Source organism: Octopus bimaculoides, chromosome 2 (assembly GCF_046866305.1).
Source record: "Octopus bimaculoides isolate indiv1 chromosome 2, ASM4686630v1, whole genome shotgun sequence".
Lineage (NCBI taxonomy): Eukaryota > Metazoa > Mollusca > Cephalopoda > Octopoda > Octopodidae > Octopus > Octopus bimaculoides.
This window is the reverse complement of record NC_142929.1, coordinates 47,851,741-47,865,089: the sequence shown is the minus strand read 5'-3', so window position 1 is coordinate 47,865,089 and position 13,349 is coordinate 47,851,741. Positions and strand designations below refer to the sequence as shown.

The 13,349-nt window shown below is 30.8% G+C and overlaps 1 protein-coding gene across 1 annotated transcript in view; it reads left to right on the top strand.

Moving 5' to 3' along the window:
- LOC106877274 (RNA polymerase II elongation factor ELL) overlaps positions 1-5,240 on the top strand; it is a 66,352-nt gene extending 61,112 nt beyond the window's left edge. Inside the window, exons 8-12 of the mRNA XM_052977018.2 lie at positions 1,284-1,395; positions 1,560-1,827; positions 2,677-2,728; positions 2,837-3,008; positions 3,797-5,240. Of these exons, the coding sequence (XP_052832978.1) occupies positions 1,284-1,395; positions 1,560-1,827; positions 2,677-2,728; positions 2,837-3,008; positions 3,797-3,958 (766 nt within the window). The 3' untranslated portion in view covers positions 3,959-5,240. The remainder of the gene's footprint in view (positions 1-1,283; positions 1,396-1,559; positions 1,828-2,676; positions 2,729-2,836; positions 3,009-3,796) is intronic.
- The last annotated feature ends 8,109 nt before the right edge of the window (positions 5,241-13,349 follow it).

Genomic DNA, 13,349 nt, shown 5'->3' with positions numbered 1-13,349 from the left:
AACAACTGAAATTACATAGCATTCACATGCCATGCAACATCATTGTTACTAATTGTCCAATTTCTCCAAATTCTTTCAGGAAATATTGTTTTAACCATTCAGTAACTATTTTTCTTATAAATGCTCAGTTCAAAATTTTTAATTCTTTTGTTACCATATTTCTTATGAAACACATTGTATGCATTTCATTTGATTTTGAGAATAATGAATAATTTGTAAAATAACTTTTACATTATTGAATCGATGCTTGGAACAGAACTACCATATTTGCCATTGTATCAGATGCATGCCTATTTGTAGGAAAAAACAAATTTAATGTTTCCTCATACACTGTCTCATGCATAAGCGTATCTTATACACTGGGATAGATACTACATAAAAAGATTTGAATATGAACACTAAAACAAGTGAGTTTTGTGTTACAAAATCATAGCAATCTTGGATTTGTTGATATTGATATTTAGCATTTAAAGTGGCCATATCCAGCCTGAATATTGTTTTATGTTACTAAAACTACCCAGATCAATCCTCTCATGCCTACCCTGTGATGTCATTCTAAAAATAAGCAATTGCATCATCAAAATCCAAAAACTACAAGATAATGTAGGATTAATTCAAAACAATGTGAATAAATAAGCATTACATTTGACCAAGTAATCTGAATGCTAAAGGGTTGAACTGCTTGGGAAAAACAGGAATTCCTTTTTTTTTTTTAATAGTTTTACCCTTTGGAGAAGTCATTGGGAGAATGATAGAATTGTCTTGACTTGCAGGGTAGGGGTAAAGATGATATGGTGGAATCTTTTTTTTATATGTTAAGATTGTAAAACTTAGCACTTAATTGAACACCATGCCTTGATTTTTCAAGATTTTATTATTTTTCAATGCTTTAGTTTTCGTCTTCTAGTAAGAAATTGCTCATTGTTTTTCTGTTGTATTGTAAATAGAAACACTATCAATTCTGACTTTTTAATCCTTCCTCAACTGCTTTAACCGAAACCAATTTTTAGGTTTCTTTTAAAAATCATAGTAACTTATCCTATTTACATACTTAATACATGTAGTCTAGTCATTTTGTTGTAAAAGTTTATTATGGTGGTGTGTATACAAGTTCAGAGTAAAGTATTATTAAATGGAATTTTAAGTAGTTTAAAAGGATTTTACAGGATGATTATTCTCAGAGCAACAGGCAACATATATTTGTCATCAATTGCTCTGATAGCTATATATAACTCCAAAATATTATTTCCCTAGTGTATTCCATGTCATTTTATCTTTATCAGGAGAATAGCAACTGATGGTCGGAGTGCTTCAAATTCTCCCGAAGAGTCATCACCTCATCACAATAACAGCCTGCCTACTAGCTGTAGTCCTTATGGGGCAAACAATTTACAAGTTAGTATCATTCAGTACTCAGTTTATATTTTCTTGCTACTGTCTGTACTGTACATTAGTTCACTTTCATTATTTATTTTAGTAATCTTAGTAATAGTAATAGTTATAAGCATTTTACTAGTTTCAATTTCTGGATATATTTTGAGCAATTTTGCATTCTTCAGAAGCGAATGCCTGACAGTTCAGCTGTCGATGGTAATTTTCATCCTCCAAAGAAACTACGGGTTTCACCTCCCATGTTGGGAGACAAACAAATGAACGGGACTGTTAAGAAACCATCCGCAAAAATCGAAAACCACTCAGCTTCCAATAACGTCGCAAACAACATTTTAACTAATGGCCTGAACAAAACAGCTGATCAGAACCAGACTCATCAAAATTCTAGAAGCAACTACAGTGATCATCAAGCTGTTGTGTCCAGCAAAAATGAAGGTATGTATTCTACTTCAGTTTTCCACATTACGGGGTTGCTGTTGGGATTTGTTTGTTTGTTTTTTAAATTTTATTTCTTTGCTTTTATAGAAAGAATGTCTAGTACTTAATTTATTGATGTATGGGGGAGTACAAGTCCCATCACAATAAGATGCAAAGTATGTGTTTGTTCATATATGCAAGGACTTGTTGCTTGATTTCTCATCCCTGCTAGAAATAGAAGCTAAATTTCTCTTAAATCATTTTGTTTAATGTAGTGTTAGGTAAATACCTCTGAAATGACATAGTCACTGCTGGAATGCTTTTGATCATAAAGTAATTCAGGGTTGAGTTGGAGTTTAATAATACCATAATACACGGACTACATTTGCTATTCAGATCTTACTAAATGCTGTCTGAAATTGGTTTAGTGATTAAAAATTAAACACAATTGTTTGTTTGTTTGGTTGTTTGTTTTAAATTGTACCTGGTGGTTAAAAAAAAGTCCCAGTTTGTCATAATGTCTCTGCTATTGAGGAAAGTTGTACTTGTGTATGATTTTTTTTTTTTTTTTTAACTCCCAAAAATAGCAGCCTTGCCTCTCACATTTCACACTTCACTGTCTTTAAAAGTGCAAGGTTACTTTGGCTTTAGTTAATGTTACTAATTTGGGTACTTTCTCTAGAAAAAGAAGAAAAAAAAATGTTTATGACTGGGATATTTTTTTTACCAACAAACAGTATGCTTGATCTGGGGCTAAAGAACAGCTACAACTAAAAATACTTGATTATTTTAGCAAGCATTTGAGAACCTGTTTTGATTGTATATTTTATTTTATATTTTATATGATTGTATAATTTATTATTTTAGAAATACCTTCTCCTTCGTCTTCACCAGACAATGATACTTCTAACTATCTAAAGTAAGTACCTGACAGTTCACTCAAATTTTTTTTGCTAGAGATTTCTTCAATTTCATTTTATTTACTTATTAGGCAAGTTTTCCTAAACTGTGAATTTTTTTCTTTCAGTAAATATTCTGTGATATGTCGTGATAGTCAACGCCAGGAATATAAAAATGACTTCAATGTCGACTATTTTGAATACCAACAATTATATATCGCTATTAACAAAGTCTCCCAGAAATTTCTGGATTGGAATAGCCAAATGAAGAAGGTCTCAAAGGGGTCTCCAGATTACGAGGTAAAATACATTGTTGTTTTTTTGTTTTTTTTTATTTTAACTTTTACTCCAGTTAACTTTTCTTAAGTTCAAACAGGTCAGATTTGACCCCTCACTTCTAACCTACACTATCATATTAAAAATAATCATGTCATTGAATTCTTGAAGACATGAAATAGTGCATGATTAATTCAAATCAGTTTGCCTAATTATTACATGTGACAGAATAATCAGAATGCTAATGGTTTAAGTTTTGGAAGTGATAATGGTACTGTTGCTAAAAGTGTTTAGTTTTTAAACACAACTATTATCTGTCTTGGCTTTATTTATGAAAAGCCAGCTGAATAATAAAATGAATGCAAGGACTGTAATAGTTGTGAACACAAATAGTCTGCTACATTTCGAAAGCAAATTGAATATGATTCATTAGATGGGCATTGTTTACTTGGATAAAAAAAAGTTATGAGTGCAAGTAAATCGTTACTGTGTATACAGTTGACATTTAGAATACTTATTGAATTAATAATAATGATGCATGACCATATGGTAAGTTTGCTTCTCAACCACTTGGTTCCAGGTTCAGTCTCACTGCTTGGCAATCTTGAGGCAAATGTCTTCTGTTATAACCCCAGATTGACCAAAGCCTTGTGACTGCTACAAAATTTCTGTAAAAATATTTTTGTCTTTACAAAAGACTTTATTCAAATTATTCTCTCATTTATTTAAATTTTCACTGTTTTTTCTGTTCTGATTTTTCAGTATATTTTTTTTTTAGTCATGTCATTTATTTATTTATTTTTTTTTTCCAGAAACTGGAGAGGAAAATATTTAAAGAATATGATCTAACTAAAAACAACACAAAATTTATGGAAACTAAAATTAGATTTGAATTCCTACACCGCAAATTGAGACATATAAAAAAGTTGGTTTCAGATTACGACCAAAAGCAAATGGCTATGATGAGATCCTAACATTGGCTCTTTGGCTTTCTTTTCTGACCCTTCTTTATGCTATGGCGATTCTAGACCTTTTTCACTGTCAAATGACCAGCTAATTGTTGGACTTTGGATTTACTAAGTCACTAATTAAAAACTTCAGCCAAACACTTTTTGGCTATAAATTTGCATATAAAAAATGGAAAAAAAAAATGAAAAATAGAAAACAACAAAAAATGGGGATAAACCCTGTTCTTTCCTATATAATGCTAAAAGTAAAAGGAAAAAAAGAAAAAGTAGTAAAAAAAAAAAAGCATTAAGTAATTTTAACTGTTCAAATATAAAACAAAAACAAAAAAACAACAGAAAGCAAGAGTGAAGGTGTGATTGCAAATTTCTCTCAAGATCTTGCTCTGTCAAAAATCTTATTTGGGTTACCTAATGCTGAGCAGAGTAGTTTTTGAAAGACAGTTAAGCTATCTTATGTTTCATACATTTAATGCATACACTAAATCTATAAAAGAAAAAAAAATATCTTTTTACAGAATTGTGTGTGTATGTGTGTGAGTTGTGTGTATGTAAATGTATGTTTATTTCTCCGACTGGTTGTCAGTATTTAACTTCCAACTCATTCTGTGATGGTATTTTTTTTTTTTTTGGTCCATTCCTACACCTCTTCCAGTTCCAACTCCCTTCTTTTTTTTTTTTTTTCCTAGTCTCAAGAGAAAGCTAATTTTTACATACATGCTCAAAAAATGAAGAAAGAATAATATTAATTAAAAAGTGAGAGAGAGAGTGAAAGATAGGCTTAAAGTGAAACCAATTTCTTTTTACATTTTCTTTTCAGATTCTGTTTATTATAAACAAGTTTAATTTGAATATACATTTCCTTCCTCACTCTCTCTCTCTCTCTCTCTCATATATACACTCACACACACACACACACACACACACACACACGTGCACATATTCCTCTCTCCTGCTCAGTCTTACACAGACATAAATACATGGTACAAACAAAGTGTGTTGGAATAATAATAATATAGATCCTCCAAGGATGTTTTTTGTCTTTCAAAAGATTTCTCCCCAACATGTGTACAAGTAATAAGTTAACTCATGCTCTTCCTTTCCTAAGTATAAAACAAAAAAAAAACAATGAAATTAACAAAAAAAAAATACTAAAATAATATTGGTTTGATTTCTTCCCCTGCCCTGCCTTTTCCCCCAACCTCCCACCACTTCCTTCTAGAACCTTGCTGAAATAATTTCTTGAAGTTAAAAAAAAAAATACAAAATTGCAGAAATCATTCTCTGGTTGTGTGTAAATGCAGATTCAGTTTATTGTTGAGGTTTAAAAAGAATGTTACTTTGCATAACAACTAATAAATTATTGAAAGGAATAGCACGTACACACACACACACACACACACACACACACACACATTCTATAGCTCATTGTGTGCTTGTTTGGCCCCTTTCCCTCCTGTTCAATGTTAGATTGATAAAACCAAATATTGACCACACAAAAATTTAAAAAAAAAAATGATTACTAAAGATTTTCAGAGACTTCTGAAAGAAAAAAAAGCAAAGAAAGAGTTCTGCATTGATCTGTTGTATCAATATATCTTCCAAGTTAGATTCCTATCCGTGCTCTTTTTTTTTTTTTTTTTTTTTCTGTTGAGGTACGGGTTTGCTAGGATCTGCTGAACAGACTGTGATATAGCAAAGCTTTTAGCTCACATATAGTGATGTTGGATAAGATTGTCTCAACCAATCAACTGAATGTAAACTTGAATGTAAAAATGTATAAAACTATTAAAAAAAGATAAAAGAAAAGGCCACTGGCTTTCTTTTCTCCCATTCTCCCCATACACTATTTAAAAGTTGGAATCTATAACCCTAAAACTATTTTTGCTGGCACCTTCTACCCCAACCCGAACCTTATCTTCTGCCTCCTTCCCATCACACCTCACCTCCCGTCCACTTCTGTAATTAGATACCAAGTCTTGAAAAGCTAGCTAGGAATGAATCTCCCAATAGAATATATATTAAAATTTAATTTTTAATCTCAAAGTGTAATTTTTTTTGTGAGTTTATTTAAATTATATATACTCTTATTTATTTAAATCACCTAAACTGTTTCCATCTCTTAAAAATAACACACTAAGCAACAAATTTCAACTTTTTTTTTTTTTGTTACAGACATGTAAAAAAAAAATACTGATTCCTACTAAATTTCTGATGTTAATTTCAGATCTGATATCTAAGTTTCCCTATCTCGTCCAGATTTTGTGTAAATGAAAACCCACATTTTTCATTTTTTTCTTACCCACTTCTATTACACTAAGAATATTTTTCCATGCCACGTTTTATGTTAAGCATACGTAGATGATTAGTGAACAGGGATGAAGGTTTTTCATTGCCATTGTACAGTAATACAGCTTTATAATTAGCTTTACTAAAGTCAATAAGCAGTCTCCATTCTTTTGGGTCATAGCGAAAGCCAATCTTTTCCATCAGGCCACTGATATCATAGCAGAAACAAACGTTTTCCTCCATTCTGCAAATGACGATATTGGAAATGGGAAACTTTGGTGTTTGAAGTCTGGAACCAGGCAACTCTGCCTTTTTTTTTGGCAATTCCAAATTGCACACTAAATCATTTAACATCCACTTAACCTAACAAATGTGGGGTACTAGTTGCAGCTTTCCCTGTTTCTGTATCAATTGCAGAATCTTCAGATGAACTGCTGTCTGTTGTCGTTGCTGGTGGAACTGGTGGTGGATTTGTTTGAGCATGTGGTACTGGTTTTATTGCTGACTCACAGTTTGGGCACATGATTTTTGACTTTATTTTTGTGAAACCAGCAATCTTTGTCAAATAAAAATAACTGAGAATGGCATAGCTTTTCTTTCACAATTCATCCAAGCTATTAACATTGCATTGCACTGTTCACAGCTAATATGTGATGTCCAATCCCTCTCTAGTTCTCTCTTAGTCAAAATAATATTTCTAGGCAAGTTTAATCTTTGTTTTGTCTTAGGTGTGTATTCTTCCCGAATATAACAGAAGTTGTCTGGGTGATTTACACAAGCACGTCTATTTGATTGCATTTTAATTACCCTACAATATCCGGGGAAAAATGTAGAAAGTAATAATTATGATGTACAAAGTAAAAAGAAATACACACCATAGTACAAAACAAATGCTATAAAAACACGTTACCACAGTCTGTTACTTCATCACCAGCAGAGAACTTCAACGAATGCTTTACTTGACTGTCTCGTAGTGACCGACCATGGTCTTTTATTATGCTCTTAACTCAGTGTTGCCAACTAGGGATAAATTTTATTGATCAAAATAGTTAGAACTTGTATACAGTTGTCAAACAAAAATTGCTTCAACCTTGAAAAGCAAGTTTCATCTTATGGGCATTAAGCTGATTAGAACCAAAATCTAGATGTTGTAGGAAACTTTACTCAGAAATTTACATTTTACACAAAATCTAGACATGATAGAAAAAAATCCAATTTTAGATTTGAAATAGCCATATTGAAATTAGCTAAGAACAACCATTTGGTCTTCTGTAACAGAATCCTTGTTGCCTGCTGCCATGAAAATATAAAGTGTTGGACATGTTTATGAAATGTTGGTTTAGATGTGAGGTTACTGTCTACTCTCTTACTATTTTCTTATGGAGGAAGTTGAATTTAAATTGCTGAAAATTTATCTATAAATTTATCTGAAGGTTACCTTTTTTATGCCCTTCTGCTTTTGTTCTATTTGGTAGAGAAACCTTAAGCAGTTCTTTTTATTTTTTAGGTTTCTAATATTCAGTATTTGTTTACTTTTGACTTTGTTGCAAATTTTATTTCTCGAGCTTTACCATTTCCCTCCTCCCAACTAGACCTTATTTTTCAATTTTCACTATCAATTTATTCCAGTAGTTGCCGACACTGCCTTAAATTTTCTGTCTGCCATTTTACTTTGATTGTGTTGAATTTGCTCTTGAGTAATTTCAGTTCATCTTTCTATTTAGTAGCTTACCCTTTTTAATTTTCTTTTTCTGCTTTCTCTATTTGACTTATATACATTATATATACATATAGCTCTACTTTATGATGCTGCTATTCATTGAATGTCTACTTTAAAAAGACAATCAAAATAATTCTGTCTTGGTTATTCCAACCTTTATTTTAAAATATACAGAACGGAACAAAAAGAAAATACATTTTAGCTAAATATCAAAGCAAGACTAGCATTTAATTTCAACCCCTCCTCTCTTCAAGCTTATTTAATGCAGTAAGAAAGCTTTAGCTTTCCCATTTAGTATTTCCAAAGATTTTAACTTCTAAAAGAAGGTTTGCTATCAAAATATAATTGAAATTTGTATCCATTATAGACAGTCCTATATAAGTGGATACCAGTTTCTGTCTACCTGGATAGATTTATTCAGTATTTACTGAAGAGAGCCACTGACATTGTTTGGTTTGGTCCCAAATTTACTAACTTGGATATGTCATTAATTGAAACATTACATGTATGGTAGCATTATATCTTGCATTAGTTATGGGATCCTTTATTGAGATTTTTAAATATCTATGGAAAAAAAAGTTAGTAATCAAATATTTAACAAATTAACCATTCCAAAATTAAAATCTGTATCGAAAGTAAATCATAAAAGTTTCTGCTAATCAAGACCCTATCTTGAATGTTTCCTGACTGTGGTTCCAACGTCAGACATTTTAAGCACTGCCACGAATTTAATGGTTTTGCAAAAATAGTATTTTAATTGTGTTGACATGGAGTAATTATTTTTCATTTTGTTTGTTTTTTTTTTGTTTTTTTTCTTTTACCCTTTCTGCTCCAGTAGACCACTATGTGCATCAAGGCTAAATGTTAATGTTACTGCATACTATTTCCTAGCTGCTGGTGTTAACTGTTGATTTGCATTGTGCTGCTAATTTGTGTTCTTATTTTTCATTTGCATACTTTAATATTTAGTCTTAAAAAAAAAAGAATTGGTCATTGTGAACTTGCAACATTATTCTTAGATTGGTTCAAAAAAATAAGTGATTTTATATATATAGATATACATAGATATAGATAGGTATTTATGAGAGAGAGAAAAGTATAAAGATATTGTGTAGCAGGTGTTAATTTTAGGTTGCTGATAGTTCTGTTCATAATTTGTTGCTCCACCAAACTTAGACTTATATGTTGCAGAATTAGCATGGTTGTTTAGCTTATTGGTTGTTTTATATATATATATATATATATATATATATATATATATATATATATATATATATATATATATATATATATATATACTTAGTAAGGCTGTCTGGTACATCAGTTGAGTCTAAAATTACTTTAAACATTTTCTTTTCACTTTATTTTTTTTTCTTTTGGATTTGTGCAGATTATATTTATTTCATGTATTTATGTAACTATCTCCTTGCATCTTTCTCTATATTTATTTAATCTGGATTAAATTCATAATCTAAACTTTCCAAAGCCTATTCTGCACTGGTTCCATCTTGGTCTCTTATTTATTTATTTATCATCATCATTATTATTATTTTTAAATGTTTCAAAAAGCTTTATATACCTTAACAGATGTACTAAACACTAAAGATATGCATATTCTCTTGTAACTATCAGTTCTTTTATTAATGTTTTCTTCCAAATCTGCATCTTAAATAGATAACCTAATTGTATGGGATATTAATGGATTGCAATTGAATCTGTTATGTTTATAACACAGATAGCAAAATATTCATCTGATAAGCTTTAAGAATATTACCATGTAATCCCATCTGGTCAAGCTGTTCTGAATTGATTCAAACAACCATGTTTTTCTAAGCTCTATCTACCAATAGCTTTAATCTAAGATATAATATGCTTAATAAATGGAAACAAGATAGTGTTGATATCAGATCATTCGTTAAATGGAAACTAGCTAATCTCCTTTTCACTCCTGTTTTGTTTCTGCTGACATAAATATGTTTAAATTTCCTGAAAGTAAAGATGTTATATATACATGCACACATACACACACATATTATGGAAATTTTTGATTTTTAAGCTCATAGATATCAATGATAGTATCATTGGTAGTGTTATGTCTGAGGAGTTGGAATACTGCTGCTGTTTCTGCAGTGATGTCTCTTTGAAATATCTGTATGCAATTTAGTGTTTCATTTTTGCTAAATGTCTGCACTTTCATTAGTCATCAGTGATCTGCAACTTTGGATTTTGTGACTGTAACATAATTGTACTGTCATGATAGCATAGAATTTTATATATATATATATATATATATATATATATATATATATATATATATATAAAACCAAAATTTCCATCTCTGTGGAACTTACATTCCATCTCTTATGAATATTGAAATGTTTGGCTGGGGTTTAGGTAATCTGAAGTTAATTATATTCTGTTATAAATGTATTTAGTACACCTTTTCTCTCTTTCTGAAAAAGAAAAAGGACTAAAAAAAATTACTGATAGTTTAGGTTAAAGAACTGGATCTGCCACTGTACTACAAAAAAAAATTTATAAATCACCTGAGAACTTCTCCCAAATTTAATGAGCAAAACAATGAGGTTGTTTTGAATCTTTACCAAAATTACACTGACAAAGCCTCGCCTATTTACATCTACTGCTCTTTGATAGCCCTTAATTTTTTCCCCCCTCTGTATGTGTGATATTCTGTTGTCCTTAAAGGTCCAAGATTTTGAGATATAAAGAAACCAAAAGAATAAACTACTGTAATGTCTTCTGCATAAGACAGTCTTTTTATTTTAGATATTCTGTTTGGTAAAAGATTTAACAAAGCAAAATAAATAAACAAATAAAACTCTTGCACTCTGATAGCTGAAGAGTATTGAGTACTAGATTGTGATGCAAAATGATGGTAACTGAACGACCAAGTGCCTCTGCTGTTATGTCTGCTTTTTTTTCTTTTTTATTCCCTCAAATGATATCAAGAACCATTCCTTTTGCAACATGAAGATTTAAGTTCCATAATAATAATTAAAAATAAGAAGATTGACTTGCTCTTGTTTCAAAATGTGCAGTCATACCTTTTCTGTTACGACTTTTGGTTCAAATAATTTTTTTTTTTTTTAAATCCCTATTCTTTTCACTGTTCTGTATGATGAGCGATCTAATAGAGAATTTAACTGCTTGCTCTTGTTTATGCAATTTGTTGGTGTCCAATTAAGTTAGCATAATACTGAAATTACATCACCACACATTGTTCTAATTTGGTCTTTCAAAAACAACATATAGGGGGACTAAACCAGTTTTTAATACATTTCAAAAGAAAAAAATAACTTCAGTTGCATAAACTTTATATATTTATTTCTTGGAATAGTTTTTTTCCAAGAATTTGTGTTCCTCCTATACAAATGCTCTTGAAGCATACTGACAAACTGTATAATGAACTTCCATTTTAATCTCTGTCCTTGGACATGTCTGTGTTGTGTGATAGATTTTCAGCTATTATTAAAAATAAAGAAAAAAACGAATATTCACCTTCCAAACAAGCAATGCATTTTGATATACCTTTTACTCAATATACAGCTTTTCTTTTCCTTTCTTCTCCTCACAGGTCATTTGAATTCAATACTTAGCATTTTGTTTGTTGCACTATTAGTGTCTTTCTTGTTGCAAAGCTGATTTTCAGTTTTAAAAACCAAACAAAAACGGAAAAAAAAAAAATTGATACCATTGCTGTGGAATCAACTTCCACTGACTAAGCTAATCAGGGAAGTTATTCTTATCAAAGTGCTGTTTTAGCTGGTTCTTTTACTCTTAGCATTGGTCAATGTAAACTGCTTGTATGTGGGATGGGTGGGTGTTCATTCAGGAGTAAAACTTTTATAAAGTTGTAAAAAAAATCAAACTGGAAGTTCCTTTCCCAACCCCACCTCTCTCTCCAACCCCCAATCTCCACCCAGTTAGTGTCCCTCTCAATAAAAAATAAAAATTATTTGTTCCAAAGTTCTTATATATCATCTAGCTGATGTCTAAAAATTATTTTTACATGAAGTTTTTTTTTTTCTTTCTCTGAGTGAAATTTATATAAATATATATATATATATATTGCTTTGGTTGCTGACATTGGACAAATTAAGGGAATGTTCCAAATTCTGAAACCAGACCACCTAAATTAGAACCATCAACAGATGTTTTTACTTCTTCCTCGCACCTTTTCTCTCTCTGCATAACACACATTTTGGAGTGTGTATGCATATAAATGCATGCATAAAATTTTATGCAAGAGAAACTTTGAAATGTGAAAATAAAGCAAAATAATAATTTTATCTAGATTTAATATGAGGACTAAATCAACACACACACATATATATTACTTAAACAATGTATTTTTAAAATATGATTCACTTGTATGCTGACTACTTGCTGTGATGGTGTCTTGGGCCAATTTGTTACATCGGAAGCACTGTTATTTATAATTAAAAACTTACAAGTATGGGCCAAGAAATCTGAGCTTCCCATGCATGTATTAGTACTTTTGACTTAACTGTTGGATAATGGTATAATTTCCCTTTTTTTTCTTCTTTTTTTTTTTTTACACCGCCACCAGTACCACTTTCTCTCGCAGCTGTTAAATAAAAGACTGCTGGCAAGTAATAATAAAGTAGCTGCGAGAGACCTAAGAGCTATCGGTATAAGAAAACGAAAATAAGGCTAGCTAGCTCAGTTCACGTTTGCTCAACTGCTAGGTGTTGATTGAGAGATGTAGATATTAAAAGAAAATATCATTTTGACCTTTGATCTCTGCTCTGAGGTTGGTTATCTTAGAAAGCCTCTAAGAGGCTGCAATTTTTTTTTTTTTTTTTTTTTTTTGCTCTCTAAAATTTGAAAAGCTTTCTCTCAACACTTTGTGGCAAATGAAAACTGGAACTTAATGCAGTTATGTAAATAACTATAATAAGCATTTTCACATATTAGCATAACAAAACCTATATACTCCAATAAGACTGCTTGCTATAGAGCAAGCTAATTTTCTGCTAACACACTTTCCAGTTTCTCTGTGGAACTTGGTGTTTTCAGAAGTTATTTTGTAACCAGTAAAGAATAAAATTATTTAGTGTTATTATGTTATGTGTAGTTTAAGGTGTTAATGAGAAAACATTGTGAAATGTCTGTTTTTGTCCGTTTTATTAGCAGTTTGGTATTTCAGATTCCAATTGATGGTGAGGGAAGGTGTTAATTCTTTCCTTACTTCAAAGTTTGATTTCCACCCCACTGAATGGGGAGGAAAAAAAAAAATCATTTTTGTCCAGTATGTTTCATAAATTCTCCTTGTTAAAAGCTAAAACAAAAGTATTCTTAAGAGTTGCTGGACAGTTTCATATCAAATTAATACTCATTAAAAGATCG